This window comes from Phocoena phocoena, chromosome X (assembly GCF_963924675.1).
Source record: "Phocoena phocoena chromosome X, mPhoPho1.1, whole genome shotgun sequence".
NCBI classification, from domain to species: domain Eukaryota; kingdom Metazoa; phylum Chordata; class Mammalia; order Artiodactyla; family Phocoenidae; genus Phocoena; species Phocoena phocoena.
The window spans coordinates 36,186,260-36,207,237 of NC_089240.1; the positions used below are offsets into that span (position 1 = coordinate 36,186,260).

Genomic DNA, 20,978 nt, shown 5'->3' on the forward strand with positions numbered 1-20,978 from the left:
GATGAAAATATTCTAAAATTGATTGTGGTGATAGCTGTACAACTCTGAATAAACTAAAAGCAGTTGAATGGTACACTTAGAGTGTTTTATATGGTATGTGAATTATATTTCAAGACTTATTTTAAAACTATAATATGTAACTTCAAACATTCCTTCAACGACTAGAAGGAATTTCAAATTCTTGGTTTCCTTTTCAAATTCTTTACATTTGTGATTCAGTCTCATTGGAAGTTTCAGGCAAAAAGAGTGCCTACTGGATGCACATTGAAAATGGTAATTATCAATAATGTGTCTGCCTTGCTTAAAATATTGATTAAATGAAATGAAGTCTCTCTTTTCAATGTGTTAGATCAGCATTTCATGATTGGATTAGTTAACTTCTAAAAGTGTTAACTAATTTTGATAAAGATTGGTAAGAGCTATTAATAAATAACTGAGTTTATCTTAATCTGTCCTTTAACAAAGAGTAGACTGATAAGTAGGCATACCTTCTGTGACATTTGGTATGTGACTGTGTCTAATATTTTAAGTCAGTGTTGCTCCATTTTATGAGTAGGTTGCTTTGTTTAGGGACTAGAATTTATTGAGACCTTGCACCCTTTGTAAAGATTTAGTAAATAAAGGAATATTTAAGTAAAAGTATATCTTTTCTTGAAAAGTGACCTGGGTGTGTGTACACTATAAATCTCAGTATTTTGAAGGATTGTAATTTAGAAAGTGGTGGATATTAACTTTTGTTTCTGTGGGCAGAACTATAAGCTGTAGGTATCAGTGACAAGGGAAATAGAGTTTAGACTCAGTAAAAGAGAGACCTTCTTGCTGATAGCAATGAGCTTCACAGTGTTGTAACCAAAAACCTTTAAAGGGAAGATTTAAATGTAGAATTTCCTATAATTGGAGCAGTTAATTTCCAAATCTTAATAGTCTTTGAACACCTCTCCCTGATTGCCTCCAAGATTCTAGCCTTCAGAGTATCTCTGGTGCCCTTTTTGTGCTCAAGTTAGAACAAGTATTTTCTTTTTAAAACAAGTCTTTTCAATTTTATGATATTCATAAACGTTAGTACATGTGCTTTTGAGTACCTGGATGATTGTCTCATAATCAGGAGCCGCCACACCATTTCAACCACTGATGTTAGCTTTGTGTTTTTAACACGTTGATGCTCAGTTATACAATTTAACTTGTCAGATGAGAGCAACAGAAGCAGACTTAACACAAAAATGATGTGTTGGTATGAAGGAAAAATGATGTCATGGCAAACCACGTGTACAGAGTGATGTAGTAATTCAAGTAGGAAAGCTGTGTTTCCCACATGGTACATGATAGTAGTAGGTTAGCCGTGCAAAACTCAAAGGAACCTATACCTTAGCAGTCAGCAGTATGCTGCCATCTGTCACATATTATTAATATTAATAGTTTTGTTTGTATTTAGTTTGCAAATTTGTAGAAGAGCAATAAGCATAAGGAGTTGAATTCTGATTTCATTTATGCACATATTTAAGCAGCATTAAAATAGAAAGTAATTTAAGTTTTTAAAATGCTGTTAAGGTAGAACCAGGTTTGGCAAACTTGAGCCAGCTTAGTATACTGTTGATAGAAACCTGGTGCTTGGAGTCAGATGACTGGAACCAGGACTCCAATTCCATATTTACCAGGTTATTTCCCTATTTGTTGAATGAAAAATATACTTATATTTCTACCTAAAAGGGTGGTTCATTTGTCCATTCTTTTACTCAACAGATAATTAGTTTACTTACTGTGCAGCACTGCATAATTTTGATGTCTCTTTGTTACTGGTTTCTTTTTATTTTTTAAATTAATTAATTTTTGGCTGCGTTGGGTCTTCGTTGCTGTGTGCGGGCTTTCTCTAGTTGCGGCGAGCAGGGGCTACTCTTTGTTGCGGTGCGCGGGCTTCTCATTGCTGTGGCTTCTCTTGTTGCGGAGCACGGGCTCTAGGCACACGGGCTTCAGTAGTTGCGGCTCTCGGGCTCTAGAGCGCGGGCTCAATAATTGTGGTGCACAGGCTTATTAGTTGCTCCACAGCATGTGGGATCTTCCTGGAGCAGGGCTCGAACCCGTGTGCCCTGCATTGGCAGGCGGATTCTTAACCACTGCGCCACCAGGGAAGTCCCTACTGGTTTCTTTAGTCTTCCTATTGTCACGTTTTCTTTAGAGCCAGCACAAATTCTGATACGAACGCTGTGCTGTGAATCGTCTTACAGATGGTAAGATTTGAGTTGAAACTTTTTAAAAAGTAGGGCAAACTTTCGAGATATGGTAGGATTCTGTGTTAATGTAACAGAATAATAAAAGCAGCTATATTAATATAACTGTTGAGGCTGTTCATTCATTTTAAAGTTCAACCTGTGCAAGTATAATATGTATGTCAGGAGCATAGAATCCTGGTAATTTATAATTGGGAGAATACTTTTCCTCTGGACTGATTTGGAGATCATAGGGCGCCTGGGAATAAGAATTGTTGAGCATACATAGTAATCTAATTAGCATTTCAAGGGAGAAAAAACCAGCACTTGTTAGAATATCTATTATTTGTTGTGTGCCTTCTGTGTACGTGGCACTTCACATACATTCTTCCGTTGAAGCTTCCCAGCAATCTCTGAAGGTATTAGCCACCTTGAAAGAGAGAAGAAGATACTTGGAGATTAAATATGATCTGTTATAGGTATATCTGTTACATTTCAATGGCTGAAAAGCCTCATGTTCTGCAAAAATCATGCACCAAAAAGTAACAGGGCTTATGGGGGAGACAGGATTGAGAGCAAACTGATCACTCAGAAGCTATGTAACTTTGTAATTAGAGCACTAACAAAAACAATAAGAATTTCAATAAAATAAACAGCACAGTTTAAAAGATCCTAAACTCCTGACAAACTATGGTAAATGTAGGACTTTTTTTTTTTTTCTTTTTTAAGGTAACCTAATAAAACCCTTCCATATAGGGAATGGTTGAGGTTACTGAGTTAGGGACACAAGGCTGAAATAAAATTAAAATGCACAAAGGTCAGGAGGAACAGTATACATACTTACAAGACAGAGCATGCGGCCAGACCGAGCCAAGAAAAATGTAGGGTGATGGCTATCTGGTCCAGACCTTTATCCCCAACACTCATGCTGCATTCAGCTGCTGTTACTTGGTGCAAAACATTCATGTGTTGAGGGGGAAATTGCTTATGAAGTAACATGATTTGCAGGCGTGTTTACTGGCCAGTGAGCTAGCCATTTTTTTGTTTGTTTGCCAGTGAGCTAAATACCATTACAAAACTACAGGTATACCTTACTTTATCACGTTTCGCTTAATGCTCCTGGCAGATAATGTGTTTTTTGCAAATTGGAGGTTTGTGGACACCTTGCATCGAGCAAGTCTGTTGCCATTTTTCCAACATCATTTGCTCACTCTGTGTCTCTGCCACACTTTGGTAATTCTCAAAATATTTGAAGCTTTTTCATTATTATATTTGTTACGGTCATCTGTGATCAGTGATCTTTGTTACTGTTGCGAGAAGATTATGACTTGCTGAAGGCTAAGGTGATGGTTAGCATTTTTAGCAATAAAGTATTTTTGAATTAAGGTATGTACATTGTGTTTTTAGACATGATGCTGTTGCACACTTAATAGACTACAGTATACTATAAACATAATTTTTATGTGTACTGGGAAACCAAAAACTTGGTGTGACTCGCTTTGTGATATTTGCTTTATTGTGGTGGTCTGGAACTGAACCCACAGTATCTCCAAGGTATGCCTGTACATGTTTTGTAGCAGAACAGACTTCATATTTACCAAGTCTTTTTTCACCCAAAACCCTCACACATGTTCCATCCTCAGTACTAAATTACAAATAGTTGTCTTTAAAGTGTCTCCCCTCCAGTGGAATGTTATTTGAGAGGAAAGAGAACTAATACTTAACTGGACAGCTCTGTCTGACATTTAAAGATAATCATTACCTCATTTAATCATCAACAACCATAGCCTTGTATCCTCAGGTGAGGAGACTAAGTCCCAAAGAGGTTTGGGAACTTTGCCTAAAGTCACACAGTTAAGTACTAGAGTAGAAATTTAAGTTCATATATTTCTGGTTAGAAAATTGGTTTTGTATACCACACTGCTTCTGGCAAAATAAGTTTGAGATCTTTAACAAGAGTGGTTGACTAACACACTTAATAGGATTGATGAAGTACCTCTTTCTCCCCTCTATGGTCTCTCCTCCTATAGCACTGAAATAGAAAGAGCAATGTAGCATAGCAAGGGGATAAGCAGAACGGTTGGTACCAAGGTATCTAGATTTGAAATTTGATTTGCTAGCTTTGTCCCCTGTTAGTTACTTCATTTTAGTTAGATTATCTTTCTGTACCTCAGTTTTTTGTCTGTAAAATGGTAATAATGAGTACTTACCTTTTGAGATTGAGTATTAAGTGAGTTAATAGATGAAAACTTCTAAATGGTACCTGGCACATGGTGACTGCTCAATAGGTGTTAACTGTGTGTCACTCCTAATTACTTCTCTCATTTCCTTTTTGGTTCGTTCTTTTTCTACTGTAATTCTATACCGTTTTCCTCATTTCTCTCTTCCCCTCCCCATCTCTTCATATCATTGATTTGAAATAGATTAAATATAGTTTGTACTTATGACTATTGATGTTTCCATCACTTCCTAAGTTTTCATTGATGTTTTGGGTGAATATGTTTGGATGCCTGTTGTTTGTAGGGCTGGACAGTTTTTAAAAATAGTGATTGTGAGGACTTGTTTTGTTTCTTAAGGTAAGTGCCGTGGAGCTATTTTAGTCTGACCTTTTTGTGTGCCGACGTTTTTAACATTAAGCAAGAAAAGAAGCAGTGTTACGGTATATTTCAGTGAGAACATCTTACCTTAGTTTTGTTTTTGTTTTTGTTTTTTTGCGGTACGCGGGCCTCTCAGTGTTGTGGCCTTTCCCGTTGCGGAGCACAGGCTCCGGATGCGCAGGCTCAGCGGCCATGGCTCACGGGCCCAGCTGCTCCACGGCACGTGGGATCTTCCCAGACTGAGGCACGAACCCGTGTCCCCTGCATCGGCAGGCAGACTCTCAACCACTGCCCCACCAGGGAAGCCCCCCTTAGTTTTATCTTTAAGGAGAATTCAGAATTTTTATTATTTGTAGATGGCAGGATTTTATACCAGGAAAATCAACTGAGGAGCTAGTAAGTGATTTAAATGATTACCATGGCAAAATATATCTATTTAATTTTCACATGCTTGTGAAATTTCCTTTGGATGAATTCTAATTTCATTCCACTGTGTTCAAAGAATATACTTAACTTTCAATCCCTTAAGTTTTTTGAGACTTAATTTGCAGCCTAGCATATGGTCAGTCCTGGAGGATGTTCATGTGTACTCAAGAAGACTGTTTATTCTTGCTGTTGGGTAGAGTGTTCTATAGATGTCTGTATGATCTAGTTGGTGTATAGTTGTTAAAGTTTCCTGTTTACTTGGTGATCTTCTGCTTAGTTTTATCCATTATTGAAAGTGGGGAGTTGAAGTCTTCTCTTTTTTTCGGCCCGCACCGTGCAGCCTGTGGGATCTTAGTTCCCCAACCAGGGATCGAACCCGTGCCCCCTGCAGTGGGAGTGCAGTGTCTTAACCACTGGACTGCCAAGGAAGGCCCTGAAATCTTTTAACTATTATTGTTGGATTGTCTGTTTCTCGCTCCTCTGTCATTTTTTGCTTCATATGTTTTGAGGCTCTGTTAGGTTGTGTGTATATATATATATATATAATTGTCATATTTTCTTCATGAATGGACCCTTTTATTATTGTAAAATGTTCCTCTTTACCTTTAGTAATATTTTTTTGTCTTACAGTCTTTTTTCTCTGATAAACATATAGCCACTCCAGCTTTCTTATGGTTGCTGTTTTGCATGATGGATATTTTTCCATCCTTTTAACTTTCAACCAGTTTATATCCTTGAATCCAAAATCTGTCTCCAATTGACAGCATGTGGTTGGATCTTTCTTTTTTTAAAAAAAAAAATTTATTTATTTCGGCTACACTGAGTCTTAGTTGTGGCACGTGGGATCTTCATTGTGACATGTGTGATCTTTTAGTTGCAGCACGTGAGATCTTCTTTTAGTTGTGGCATGTGGACTCAGTTGTGGCATGCATGTGGGATCTAGTTCCCCCACCAGGGGTTGAACCCAGGCCCCCCCTGGATTGGGAATGCAGAGTCTTACCCACTAGACCACCAGGGAAGTCCCTGGATCTTTCTTTTTAAATCCAGTCTATCTCTGTGTTTTGATTGGATTTTATGAGCCATTCACATTTAATGTCATTATTGATATAGGTGGATTTACATTTGCCATTTTACTTTGTTTCTATATCTCATGGCTTTTTTCTTCCTTTCTTCTTCCGTTACTGATTTCTTTTGCCTTAAGTGAATGTTTTCTAATGTATTTTAATTCCTTTTAATCATTTTTTCCACTATGTTTTTTGTTAATATTCTTTTAACAGATTTATTGAGACATTCACATACCATACAATTCATCCATTTAAAGTGTACAATTCAATGTTTTTGTCCTATCATATCAATAATTTTTTTAAATTGTGTTGAAATATATATATATCACAAAACTTGCTACTTTAACCGTTTTAAGTGTACAATTTAGTGGCATTATTTGCATTCACAGTGTTGTGCAACCATCACAACTATTTCCAAAACTTGTTCATCACCCCAAGCAGAAATTTTGTAACTGTTATCCAGTAATTCTTCATCTTCCTTTTCCCCCAGCCCCTGGTAACCTCTACTTTCTGTCTATGAATTTGCCTATTCTGGATATTCATATAAGTGGAACCATACAGTATTTGTTCTTTTGTATCTGGTTTAATTCACTTAGCATGGTGTTTTCAAGGCTCATCCATGTTGTAGCATGTATCAGAACTGTATTTATTTTTATGACTGAAAAATATTCTTTTGTATGGATACACCACATTTTGTTCATTCATTGGTTGATGGACATTTGGGTTGTTTCCACATTTTGGCTAGTATGATTAATGCTGCTATAAACATTTGTGTACATGTTTTTGGTGTGGACATATGTTATTTCTCTTGAATATATACATAGGAGTGGAATGACTGGGTCATTTGTTAATTCTATGTTTAACTTTTTGAGAAATTGCCAAACTGTTTTTCAAAGGTGCTGTACCATTTTGCATTCTTGCTAACAGTGTATGAAGGTCCCACTTTCTCCACATCCTCGCCAACACTTGTTATCTGTTCTCCCCTTTTTTGGGTGGTAAAATGTACGTAATGTAAAATTTATCAGTTTAACTTCTGTTTTTGTTTTTTGGCTGCACTGTGCAGCACATGGGATCTTAGTTCCCCAGCAAGGGATCGAACCCGTGCCCCCTGCATTGGGAGCTTGGAGGCTTAACCACTGGACTGCCAGGGAAGTCCCCTCATGGCATTTTTGTGGGTAGCATTGTTTCAGTTTTAAAGACCTAGAAAATCAGAGTAGTTGTTACTGGCCTTTAAGATAGGGCAGCTTGTAAGTGGCAGAGGTGAGATTTTGAACAAGAGTTATGTTTGAATCCAGAAGTTATTTTTTCTTGCTCTTAATCTCTCAGCCTAGCACATTAAGGAAAAAGTATCCAATTCTTATGTGATGGTAGAGAGATGACTGTTAAAAACAGCAGAATAGAGCAGAGTATGCTATGCTGAGACCTGCTGTACCTTCCCAGCAGCATTGGATATCTAGAAATATGGGGAGCTTAGAGGTAGAAGAAACTGAGAAACCAAGAGACAGAAAGGTGAGAGTATATAAGGGATATGGATGGCAAGCAGCTTGAGGCTTTGCCAGTGGAATACTTTGCAAGAAGCAGAAGGTGATTTAGTTCTGTGGTCTGAGAGAAAGGTATTTTGTTTGGGGAGAGGTTTCATTTAGACTGCCACCTTTTCCATTTACTTTAATGTTATTTTGTTGAAAGGGACAGTCCCTTAGTTATCCACAGAATGCTTTTGTCTAGAATAATTTGTCCTTTGACTTTTGCCAGATATTTTTGATTTGTCTGTGGATGGAGAGTTATTGGGATGCATATAGATGGAACAATGTTGAGCATAAACAAAACAACACGAGAATATAATTTTAAGATGTTTTAACTCAAATAATCTAATGTTAAAGAGTGCAAAGCAAGAGAGCAGTTAGTGCCGTGTGTGTGTGTGTATGTATGTTTTTTATTGTGGGAAAAATATATAAACAATTTTCAATTTTAACCATTATTATGTATAGTTCGGTGGCATTAAGTGCATTAACATTGTGCAACCATCACCACCATCCATCTCCAGAACTTTTCATCTTCCCAAACTGCAACTCTGTACCCATTAAATGATAATTCCCCATTTTCTGCTCTTCCCAACCCCTGGTAACCACCCTTCTACTTTCCTTCTCTGACTGTAGGTACCTCATATAAATGGAGTCATGGAATATTTGCCCCTTTGTGACTGGTTTATTTCACTTAGCATTACATCCTCAAGGTTCATCCAAGTCAGAATTTCCTTCCTTTTTAACACTAAATACTATTACATTGTATGTATATACCAAATGTTTATCCATTCATCCTTGGGTTGCTTCCCGGAAATAATTTTTGAAGAGCGATAGGATTGGTTTAGTGGACAAAGTAATAGAATTAATTTTTTAGACTTACTTTCTATCTGTGCTTTGGTCAAGTCACCTCTTAGAGCTGTGGTTTTCTAATTTATAGGAAAATGCCACATTCTGTGTAAAGTGTAAGGATTTACCTTAAAAACACCACTTTAATTTTGGTGCGCCTCAGGGTTTCGTCCCCCCTCCCCAACTTGCGCGACACTTGAGAATATATTATGCTATTTCTTCCCACCCCCCAAGATTGTGACCCCCTCACTTTCAGAAGGAGGTGTGTATTCGGGGGGCTCCCAGATGATGCTAATGAATCCGTCTCCCACTCCTGTGAACATTAACGTTCTGTTCAAGACCCCCAAGTTCTCCTTCAATTCCTGACTTACAGAGTCGGTTGTCTAGTGGAGGTTTTCACCTCTGTTTCAGTATCGAAAACTGTATTTGTCACTGACATCACTACTACCTACTATTCTCTACCCTCCCCTTTGAAAAGAAGTAGAAAGGAAAGGGAACTTAAGTCCAGGATTGTATAAGCCAAGAAAGCTCAGAGCTTCAAGAAGGGAGGTGGGGGTAGTGGCAGCCAGTTGTGGCTAACCCTAAGAAGAGGGCAAACAGGGTGAACGGCAAGGGGCAGTCATTTGATTATCAGTTAATTGTCAATTAGTAGAGCATTGATGATCTGTGAAGCAGACCTCCCCCACCCCCAAATGTACATATTTACAAAGCTTTGCATGTAATTTTAGGGGAGTTAATCCTCAAACCCATCCGTAGACCTCAGTTAAGACCCAGTGGCTTAAAACAGTTTTGATAGCTTAGATACAGCTAGATGATGAGAGAGTGGAAGGAGTGAAAGGGAAGGGAGAAGTAGAGGCATTCTTTTTAAGATTTGGGGGGAAAGGGAAGGACAGAGGTTGGTGATTTTTCATTTCAGTAACAAAGATTCAAGCATATTTATAGGCTAAGAACAAAGTTTCCGGGAAAAGATTGAGGGAGTATCATTCACTGGGGATCATGAGCAGTGGGATCAAAAGAAAGAGATTGGAGCAAATTTGAAGTAGAGAGAATGAAGTTGAATTGGTTAGCTGATATTTTGAGTGGTAAGAAAAAAAAATTTAAACAATTTGCCAGCCAACCCAAAGTGGCTGAAGATTTTGATAGGTGGGTTTTTCTGGGTTTTAAAATTGTCTACTTCACATAAAATTTTTTGTTATTGTATGTAGGTTGTATAAAAATGGAAAACAAAAGTGAAAGGGAGGGTGTTCAAGCATGTTATCTTTTAATTGTTTTTCCACTTTATGTATTAAAGATTTTTCTGTTTTTAGCCTCCCCGGTACCGGATGTTATCAGTCTTAAGCTTTTTATTATGCCAATTTGATAAGTGAAACAAAATCTTGTTAGAACGTCATCTCTGGGTTAAGTGATTATATTTAAGCTTGAAGTAAATACCATGGACTAAATGGAAGTGTAGTTGCCTTATAACCAAAGATCTATAAATCAGTCAGCTGAGGTTCTCAATCTCGTGGTACATTAGAATCAGTCATGGGGGAGATTTTTTGAAAAGTACTGATGCCTAGGCTTAACTCCCGAATATTGTAATTTATTCAGTCTGGAGAGGGGTTTGGACGTCAGTGTTTTTAAAAGCACTTTGGATGATTTTACTACACAGCTAAGAATATAGAATTGAGGGTTTGGTGGTATTCCTCTATACACCTTTGCTAGATTTCCGCAAAGAGGAATTCCATTGTTAAACAGTTTGGGTCTGTAGCCCTGTCATGGCTCTGGGAGTGCCTGTGGCCAAAACCTTCCCAAAAGGGGAGAGTCAAGGTCATTTGACAAAATAGGTCGTATTGGAGGAGTAGTATACAGTTAACAGTCAGATTTTATTACTTGGTTTATGTCTTAAATACATTGTAGGAATGTGTATATTCAAGGCATTGGCAAATTGAAGACAGTTTTGCCACTCCATAATTGAATTGAAATGACAACTAAGTGAATACCTTGATAATGTCTTTGGAATCCCAGGAAGAAACTGAAATATTATAAAGCTATACTTGTATGTTTTCTTGACATAACTGCTGATGTACTATTTTATCAGTTTATTAAGTTAAATATAGTATTAATGAAACTTTTCAGCTTTGTCCTCTCTCTCATTTATATAGCCACTTTCTCCTGACTAGATTCACTGGTAATATTAAATTCGAACAATTCCTTAGTTCATGTTTTTTATGTCTAAAACAATGTGCTTTTTTTCTTCTACTTGTAGGTTATGCAATGGTCTCTGCAAGATGGTTTATTCTTGAATTGGAGCTTTTTAAGACTGACAAATGCTGGTACTTCATCTTCTATAAGTGGACTATAATTTCTTTTTTCAAGACAACTACATAAGCAGACAAAATTGCAAAGATCTGCCCTGTGTCGAGTATGACAGCCACGACTCGTGGCTCTCCAGTAGGAGGGAATGACAGCCAGGGCCAGGCTCCTGATGGACAGTCTCAGCCCCCCCTCCAACAGAATCAGGTAGGATGTTTAAGATACTAGTTAAAGCTACATTGGTGTGTCTATTATGGGATATTAAATAATGGAGCATGTTCTGAATAATTTGTGAAGTAACCATAAAACTGTTATTTTAAGAAATATAAACATAGGTCTTACATAGTAACAAGAAACTCAAGTGCTATAGATGGTGATGCTTGGGTATGCAGGTCTCCCCCCCCCCGCTTTTTTTTCCCTGGTGTCTCACACTATCAGTAATCATTAAAATCAAGTATTTAAGCCCTGTGTCAGTTCCAGAGCAAAGCATTAAATCATTTGATGTAGCCTATGGTTAGAGTATGGACTCAAGTCATATTGCTTGTGTTCAAATTTTAGCTTTGCACCATGCTAGCTTTATGACTTTGGGTAAATTATATGACCTTTACACCTCAGTTTTTTAGCTATAAAATAAGGATAATAATAGTGTAACTACTTCATAGGATCATTAAGAGGATCAAATGAAATAATGTTTGCAAAGAGCTTAAAATAGATTTTGGTATCTAGATTTTTATGCTGGCCTCAAAACTCATAATATTCTTTCTTCTTCTATTCTCTGGATGAATTTGTATAAGACTTCAGTTATTTCTTCATTAATTATTTAGATTTTACTGGTGAAAGCATCTGGCCTGGGGCTTTATTTGTGGAACGGTTGTAATTGCAGATCCAGCTTTTTTTTTTTAAATAGGGGGATTTTCTGATTTTTTTGTTTTTCTGGTGGATTTTGGTAATGTGTTTTTCAAGGAATTTGTCCACTTCATCTAGATTGTCAAATTATTGGAGTAAAACTTTATAATATCCTTTTTTGTTATCTTTTTAATGTCTTAGGGCCTGTGGTAACATCTCCTTTTTCATCTCTGATCCTGCTAATTTGTGTTCTCTCTCCTGATTACTCTTTCCTAAAGGATTTATCAATTGCATCAAACCTTCCCCCAAACTAATTTTTGGCTTTAACTCTCTTAGCCCTTCCCACTTACATGCTTTTTTTTTTTTTTTTTTTTTTTTTTGTGGTGCGCGGGCCTCTCACTGTTGTGGCCTCTCCCGTTGCGGAGCACAGGCTCCAGACGCGCAGGCTCAGCGGCCATGGCTCACGGGCCCAGCCACTCCGCGGCATGTGGGATCTTCCCGGACCGGGGCACGAACCCGTGTCCCCTGCATCAGCAGGCGGACTCTCAACCGCTGCGCCACCAGGGAAGCCCCCACTTACATGCTTTTAACTCTTACTTCTTGTTCCCTTAACTTCTTTTGGGTTTGGATTGCTGTTCTTTTTCTCATTTCTTGAAATGTAAGTTTAGATAATTAATTTTCAGCTTTCTATTGTATGTAATTTTATACTGGGACATATTAAACCACATAAGACAAACATTAAAACTTGTGATATGCGGCTCAAACAGCACTTAGAGGTGAATTTGTAGCTGAGGTGCATGCATGTGAATCACAAACTTGCTGCTTACAGTTGGTACATGTTTGTGTAGAATTCTGTATGGGTAAGTTTTTAGGCAAAAGTACTGTTATTGTAGAGTACTTACATTTGTCATTTGTGGTTAAGTTCTTATTGTCCAGCTATTATAGATTACGTATTCTCTCTCTTACAGGTATGATAGGAAAGAGCTGCGTGTGTGTGTGCGCGCGTGCGCTGGTGCACTGGTGCACTTTCCCTCCCTCCCCCCTTCCCCCCTTTCATCCTCTCCCTCTGCCATTTTAGAGAAGTGAGCAAGTCAGGTTTTAATGTTTTTTTTTTTTTTCCAAATAAATGTCAACTTTATTCCTTTTCCTCTCCAGTTCCCACTTTTGGGACATGTAATACTTAAGAATATGGCCACGAGTCTTGGACAGAGTTGTTAAGTCTTTCCTGTGTCATAAATTTGTTAGCCAGTACTCATGTTTCTTTAAACATAGTCTAAAGTTTGTGTTGGATGCCAGAGATTTATATTTTTAAACCAGGAGCTTGTAGCTTGAGTTCCAGTATCTTGCTCTCTTCTGTTTCATACCTGCATCGTGCATGGACTTTTAACATCTTCTGCAGTGTTTGTGGTTTGCATGGCTTTAGACAGAAATTAAACCTCTAACCTTACTTTTATTTTAAGGTGTACTTGATAATTCTAAGAGCTCTTAGGTTTGTGATACTCAGCTTAATATTATGTATCTGCATTATGTCCTCTTCCTTTAAATAGCTCTTTACATTTTTGAGGATGAATGATAATTAAAAGAAAAAAAGGAACAAACAAATTGCATTCTTTTGGTGGAGGGGGCACGCGCCACTCGGCTTGTGGGAACTTAGTTCCCCAACCAGGGAATGAACCCGGGCCCTCAGTGAGAGCATGGAGTCCTAACCACTGGACCGCCAGGGAATTCCCACAAATTGCATTCTTAACTATCTGTAGAATCCCTCTTTCACTTTCTTATTCTCTACTTTTTAATGTTAGGATTTTAGTTATTTCAGAAGATTTGACACTTACTGGACCAACAGGAAGCAACCATAGCATTAATCACTACCCAACTTACGGCTTACTTTGAAAATGCTTTTTCATATTGGCATAAAGGGAATTTCTAAAACCAATCAGATTTTTCACTTAATCTATAATAGTTTTTAAAAGAGTGTTCCCATAGGAGAGAATTTTAGGCTCTAGTATATATAATAGTAAAGCCCAGTGACAAATGAAACAGCCTTGGCAAAGGCCCTATGGGATGAACAATCTTGGGAGATGTTCATGGGAGGGTGCAGACTTTCTGGAATGGAATTTAGTAAAATATATGTCAGTAGCCCTAAAAGAAAAAATTTATACTGTTGTTGTAGTAATTATATTTCCAGGGTTCTGTCCTAAGGAAAAATTGAAGTTCAACACAAAGATTTATATATAAAAGATTCAGTATAGTTTTGTTTTATGTTAGCAATAAAAATTGCAGAATGCTAAATGTCCCTTAATTTTGTTTAATTAATACTATGTGGCCATTAATCAGCTCTTTAAAAAAGATTGTTTATGATGTGGGAAAATACTCAAATGTTGAATGGAAAAGGACACAGACTTAAGTATAATCCCAATTTTATTGAAAATTTATACATATATATAGACAGGATTTTGGGGGGGTCACATAGAAGAAAAACTGCAAGGAAATAACTGAAAATGTCATTGGTGCTTATCTGTTGGTGTGGTATTGCGGGTATCTTAATTGTTATTTTTGTCTTTAGGATTTCTGTGAGCATGTATATAATACATATATACCAGGGGAAATGGGCCTTTTAAAAAAGTAATGAAGCAGACTTCCTAAGTTACATACTTGAAATGCAAATATTTTTATTGGGCTTCTGAAAAAACTTGAATTCTGTTCTACAGATTTTTGCCTTGAAACTAGCCCTATAGCACCTGCGTAGTGTTCGCCATCTTAAGTAAAAGTTTGCTATTTACTTGCAAATTGGCTCTGAGTTCATATATAAACTTTGTAAGTAGAATATATTAATGGTGGTATACCCACCTGTCTTCAATACAAGTACTTATTTATGCACCTGTTCAATAAATGCTAAAATGATAGGGAAAGGGGCCTTCTTTAAAAGGGCCATCAACCTACAGTGGGTAGAAAATTCAAGAATATACGAGTAAAAGTCAGCTTAAAATTTAGATTAGTCTCAATTTGAAAGAGAAAAATACTATCTGCTTTCAAAATTAATAAGGGTCATAAAAGTTCATTCACTTAATTGTGGAAATATTGTACACAGCTAAAGTATGGGGGGAAAGAAAAAGAAGCACAAAGAATGAAGAATGAAAGAATAAAATGAGCCTTATTAGTTGAAAATGGTGTGACTTATTTAGAAACCACAATGAAGTTTTAATAATTATTTGGATAATAGTTGGAGACTAGGGGAATTGTGGAATAAAATCTATTTTTTCTCTTCAGAATGAAAAATACATGTTATATCAGAAACTTTTTAATCTGTAAAATGTGTACAATAATTTCTATCATGAAGGGCTCATATAATGGGAAATGTAGGCGGAGAAGCAGTATACACTGTGGATAAGAACTCAAACTTTAGAATTAGACCTGGATTCAGATCCTGACCACAGAATTGGAGCTCTGTGACCTAGGGCTAATTACTTATTGTCTGAGTTTGTTTTTTTCATCTGTTAAGTGGCAGAAGAATACTTCCTTAGGCTCTTGAGGATTAAATGAAATTATTTTAAAGCATAGTAGCACAGAGACTGCCTGAAACATCATAAACTTACAATGATCATATCTTCTTTAAAAGCTTACATTATTTCCCCCTAATCTGTGTTGGTGTTTGAATTTAATTAAGACTTCATCACCTGATTCTTCCAATGAAAATTCCCCGGCAACTCCCCCAGATGAACAAGGTCAAGTTGATGCCCCACCACAGCTTGAAGATGAGGAACCTGCATTTCCACATACTGACCTGGCAAAGTTGGATGACATGATCAATAGGTGAGTTGATTTTGTTTTGCTTTTTAATGTGTGTCATACACAGGAAAAACAAAAGTATTTCAGCTCAGTGATTAGTACTAAGAAAAGAGGAAGAGTGGATAGGAATATCCCAGTAACCATACTGCCTCCTTAAATAGCCTTAACATCTTAGTCATTGCCAAGTACTTTGCAACCCATGATTCTTAATGGATTTAAAAAATGAAAGGAAGTAACAGTGTCAATAAAGTGTTCAGTTTAATGATGATCACCCTAGCTGGTGTGTTACTGAAGTAGAACCGTATGTGTGATTTCCCGTTTTTTTTCTTATTAGCATGTGGGTTACTGGATGACTTTAATACTTTTTGCATGGCCCTGAGGTAAACCAGGTCATAAGAAGATTGAGTTCCTCAGAGCCTGCCCCTTTGTGAACCCTTGATTAGTTTGAGACATTTAACCATCTCAGCTATTTGTTTCTCCTGATCTTCATCTCATGGGGGTGGTTCAGAGTATACATTTTCATACTCATAGTACAAGCATTCACCCACACCCACCTCCCCGCCCCATGCTTTGATTATTTGGAGTAAGACTCTGAGAGTGTGAAAGTTTAAACTTGTGTGTATGGGAAGGAAAAGATTTAAAGAAGATAAGGGAAGAGCGTTTCAGGGAACCATCCTGCATGTCTGTGGTCTTCACCAGGCTGTGAGCTCAACAAGTGAGTCCTAGGGAGGTGTGACACCTCCCTCCAACCCCCCAAAAGAAAAGTAAGGAAAATACACTTATAGGCACTTACTTGCCTTAGTAAGTTTACTTTTTAAAAATCAGTTAACACCATTACATATATAATGTCAGGGGAAATAGAAACCCTTTGCGTTTTTAAAAAAACATTCTGATTACATAAGTAATATAATGTAAGTACATCTTGTTAAACATAGAAATATATTATGTCAATAATGTTCTTTGTAATTTCCTCTGTAGATACACACCTCCCAACCAAAAGTTGCTACTAACAATAAGGTGTACATTCTTCCAGGTTGTCTTTGTGTTTATTATCATATGTGCTGCTTTCTGTACAAATATGGAATTCTTACTATAATACCACTTTATAACTTGTTTTCCTCACTTCATTTATTTTAAATATTTTTCCTATTAATATATATTTAACTCATTGTTTTTAAAGGTATATTTGAAAGAACACATTAAATGTGATTCTTTTGGCGGTTGCCTGTAGTAATGGCATATAATGAATTAATCAAACAAACAAACAGTTGTATAAAGTTGTAATGTCCCTGCCCATTCTTTGTAGCAGAGTTATCATAGCAAAAAGTTGTACTGTTACTTTTCAATTTTTGTCTGGTGGTTGCTGATGATAAAGTGTACTTCTTACGCTCACTCAAGGGCAAAGTTGCATGTTAGCAAATCTGCAGGGGGAGAGAAACACAAGTGATGTTTTTTTATGTAAATAAAAACAATGAGAAAGGGTGGTATACATTGGTTTCTAATAGATTATGTGGTCATGGAGCACTTTTTATCAAAATGGGGTTTTTTGGAGCACTGGGTAAGTTGGGTGGTAGTGAGGGATGAAGGGGTGGGAAGAGGATGGACTCCCAGATGGTTGGGCCGCTGGCACTGGGAGCAGAGAAAGCACCACCTGGGTGTATGCTGCATCGTTGTTTGAGGGAGGAGGGTGCCTGTGGAGGCATAAAGACTTGGAGACCTATGTCTAACTTAACCTTCAGGAAAAGTTGAGGCAGAAATTAGTCATTTGCCACCTAGATTTTTTCTTCTTTGTGAGGAAGTGGATCGACAACTAAGAGGTTCATCATGTCTCCTTTAACCTGAATCCTGAAAGAGCACTTTCCTATGAACTCTAACAATAGGTATCCATTTAAGTGATACTTGATTATTATAGTAGTTTTATATTCTAGTGATACTTGATTATTATAGTAGTTTTATATTCTGTTATTAAAATAATTTTATTTTCCCTTCTCTCATTGCTATATCTTTTGATTGACAGTTCCTTAAAAAAATTTTGTTTGTAGAGACAACAGATGATGCTTAGTCCCACAAAGCAGATGTTCTGCCAACCTTGTGGTTTTAATATTTTAGTTTCATTTTAATATTTTCATGGTGCGCTAAGTGAGTAATTGTAATTAGTAACTCATTTATAGTGCCTCGTTCAGTGTTCAACCAATAAACATCTTTTTATGTTATTAAAACTCTTAGGCCTCGATGGGTGGTTCCAGTTTTGCCGAAAGGGGAATTAGAAGTGCTTTTAGAAGCTGCTATTGATCTTAGTAAAAAAGGTAAGTTTAAATGGTCTTATGCTTTCCATAATGTATGCTACTAGCTAATAGTTTCACTTCATGCCTGAAGACTTTTTCTGTGTATTCCTAGACTAGAACATTTAACTAAGTTTTCTTGCTATGGCTTATGATTTGTCCCTAGAGCAAGGGTTCATATCCTTCGGACAGCCTTCAAGGATATTTGTGAACTCTCTGAAGTTATACGTAAAATTTGTATATATTCATATTTAAACTGTTTAGCTTATGTGTTGATTATTCTTTAATACACAGAAAAGGTTTGGATTTTCTCTAAAAGAAAAAAAGACCTGAAAGATGAGGTCCTGTGTTTTTTTTTAAAAAGTAACCCAATTAAAAGGAGTCATGCTGTTATTCTTGTCTAGAAGAAAAAGCTTAATTTTGGAATTAATCATTTTTTTTTTCAGTGACTAGTTTTCTTTAGGTGCAATTGAATTCTCTTAGCAAAGGGCTACTATTGTAATATCTACTCATTTTTAAGGCATTGGAGATTAAAATAAACAGCAATAACATTTCAATTTCTGAAATAGGGTAGCCATGGATGTGTTCTAATTATCAATAGGAATCATCACAATTGAAATTAAATGTTGTAAAAATTATTGTCTTTAGTACCTTGCTTAAGTCTGTCTCATTCCACGGCAAGGGTAAAATTTCCTTTGTCTTAGAGTAATTACCCTCCTTCATTTAAGGAACATGTCGTTACACCTTACTAATCTTAGAAAACCAATCTAATGAGCTATGAAAATGCATTATGAGATAACCATTGTTTTCACCACTCAGATTTCTTTCGTTCATTTACACATTTATTCATCAATTCAGCAGATTTTTGAAGGCTTCTGTCCTAGACATGTTTTAGGTCCTGACTGTACAGTGATAGGTAAAAACACACAATGGTATTTCATTTAATATCATTGACATTCATTGGAAATGCAGTCCCCTCCTCCTCCCCATATTTCTTTGGGATAATGGTTTATTTTAATTTTAAGCAAGGTTCAGATTTTTTAAACTACAGTACTGGGCTTAAATGTCATGTCTGTTGTACAGCCAAAATCGAATAATACTCGTATGTTCAAACTGAATGGCTTTTCATTTTGTCATCAAGAGTTAAAGTTTATTTTGTGTGTCTGGGGGCATGTAGCTCTGTTGCCTTTCTGAAATCAGGTGAAATTAAAAGAAAGATATAAAGAAGCATAGATGTTGAGCCAGTGGAAGAGACTAATACGGAAGATGATAATTTATCTTTTATCGATGAAACTCTTCTGTAGAATAGGAGAATAGTATGTGATGTCAAATGGATAATGTACAACCAAAATGAGATTTTAATAATAGTTAAGAAACGTCATTTTTTAAAAAAAATTTATTTTATTTATTTTTGTCTGCGTTGGGTCTTCATTGCTGCACGCGGGCTTTCTCTAGTCACGGCAAGCCGGGGCTACTCTTCATTGCGGTGTGTGGGCTTCTCATTGGGTTGGCTCCTCTTGTTGCGGAGCACAGGCTCTAGGCGCGCGGGCTCAGTAGTTGTGGCTCGCGGGCTTTAGAGCACGGGCTCAGTAGTTGTGGTGCACGAGCTTAGGTGCTCTGTGGCATGTGGGATCTTCCCGGACCAGGGCTTGTACCCGTGTCCCCAGCATTGGCAGGCGGATTCTTAACCACTGCGCCACCAGGGAAGTCCCCGAGAAACGTCATTTTAAAAATTTTAAGATTTGTTGTCAGGGAGTAAAATACTGTGAAGTATTTAAATCCCCTATCACGTGGTACTCATAACCATTTTGTATTTAAGGTCGGTCCAGTGTCATAATTTGAAATAGTTTTGATTCATCTTAATATTACTTGGATTAATGTACTCTTATACAGTTAAGTATTTTTGAAATTCATTGAAGATTATTTTTGTTTCTGAATCTGTTACCTTTTTGACCTCTTATACATAATGCTGTGAGTTTTGTTCCAAATCTAGTCGGCATTTGTTAGCTGTTACTGAATATTTTACAATTATTTTTATCTTATAATTGGACACTGTAAGACAACCAGAGAAATACTTTGTTTACATTAATTTTTCTCTCCTTTTCTTAGGCCTTGATGTTAAAAGTGAAGCATGTCAGCGATTTTTTCGCGATGGGCTAACAATATCTTTCACTAAAATCCTTACAGACGAGGCAGTGAGTGGCTGGAAGTTTGAAATTCATGTGAGTCTTTCATTTAAATTTTGAAAATCAGATTTATATAGTGATGAGTGTGTTTTCTTATATAGTATATTTGGTTATATATTTGATCCATTAATTAAAGGATTTTAAAATGAGAAACTTTAAAAATTTATTAGTTATAATTTCTGTTGAAAGAAGCATGATCATTTAGAATGAGTGTGAGATTTAGAGTTAGAAAACATTGGTTTAATCTGTCTCCTTGGTTCTCAAGTGCCTTGTGACTTTTGACAAGTGACCGTATTTCACTGAAAATACGACAGTTGTGAAATGCACCACTCACTCACTTTATGTACCACTGAGGAAGGAAAACACCCAAGATGGGGAATCTGTTATCTGAGACACAAAGGGTCAATGCAGAGAAATAAACTTAACATACAGAAAGAAACACCAAAGAAACCTGCACATTTCAACCTTGGCACCTGGTAGAGGGGGAAAAATCTCTTAAAAGCTTAAACCACAAGCTAGTATTCAAACAGTTTTGAAGCCTGAATTCAAATCAGAGTTGTGATACAAAAAATATCAGGTGGGGAACTTAAAGTGGTCTCAGGTTGGTGGTGTCCCCAGATGACTGGCAGAAACCAAGACAGATCTCTACAAATACCTTCAGTCTAGGGAAATGCACTATACATTGATTATGTGATACAATCAGATTCCAGAGATCTTAAAAAGTGATAAGAAATGTGCATTTTTAGATTGAAGTACCATAATTACTCCAAGTCTCTGTTCTTGTTTATAATATGGAAATATGGTTATAAATTGTGAAGCAGGGCATATTTTTATGTCCTGTGAACTATTTCTCAAATATAACCATAGCATAAAGATACCAACATCTTCTAATTCAACATGTAAGTTTTTAAGTATAGAATGGA

General features: G+C 36.7%; 1 protein-coding gene across 5 annotated transcripts in view; it reads left to right on the forward strand.

The window, feature by feature from the left end:
* The first annotated feature begins 11,066 nt into the window (after positions 1-11,066).
* Positions 11,067-20,978, forward strand: part of USP9X (ubiquitin specific peptidase 9 X-linked) — a 91,790-nt gene continuing 81,878 nt past the window's right edge. For all 5 annotated transcript variants that reach the window (XM_065901193.1, XM_065901194.1, XM_065901195.1 and 2 more), the window contains exons 1-4: positions 11,067-11,162; positions 15,466-15,611; positions 17,814-17,893; positions 19,979-20,091. In XM_065901193.1, coding sequence (XP_065757265.1) covers positions 11,067-11,162; positions 15,466-15,611; positions 17,814-17,893; positions 19,979-20,091 — 435 coding nt within the window. The remainder of the gene's footprint in view (positions 11,163-15,465; positions 15,612-17,813; positions 17,894-19,978; positions 20,092-20,978) is intronic.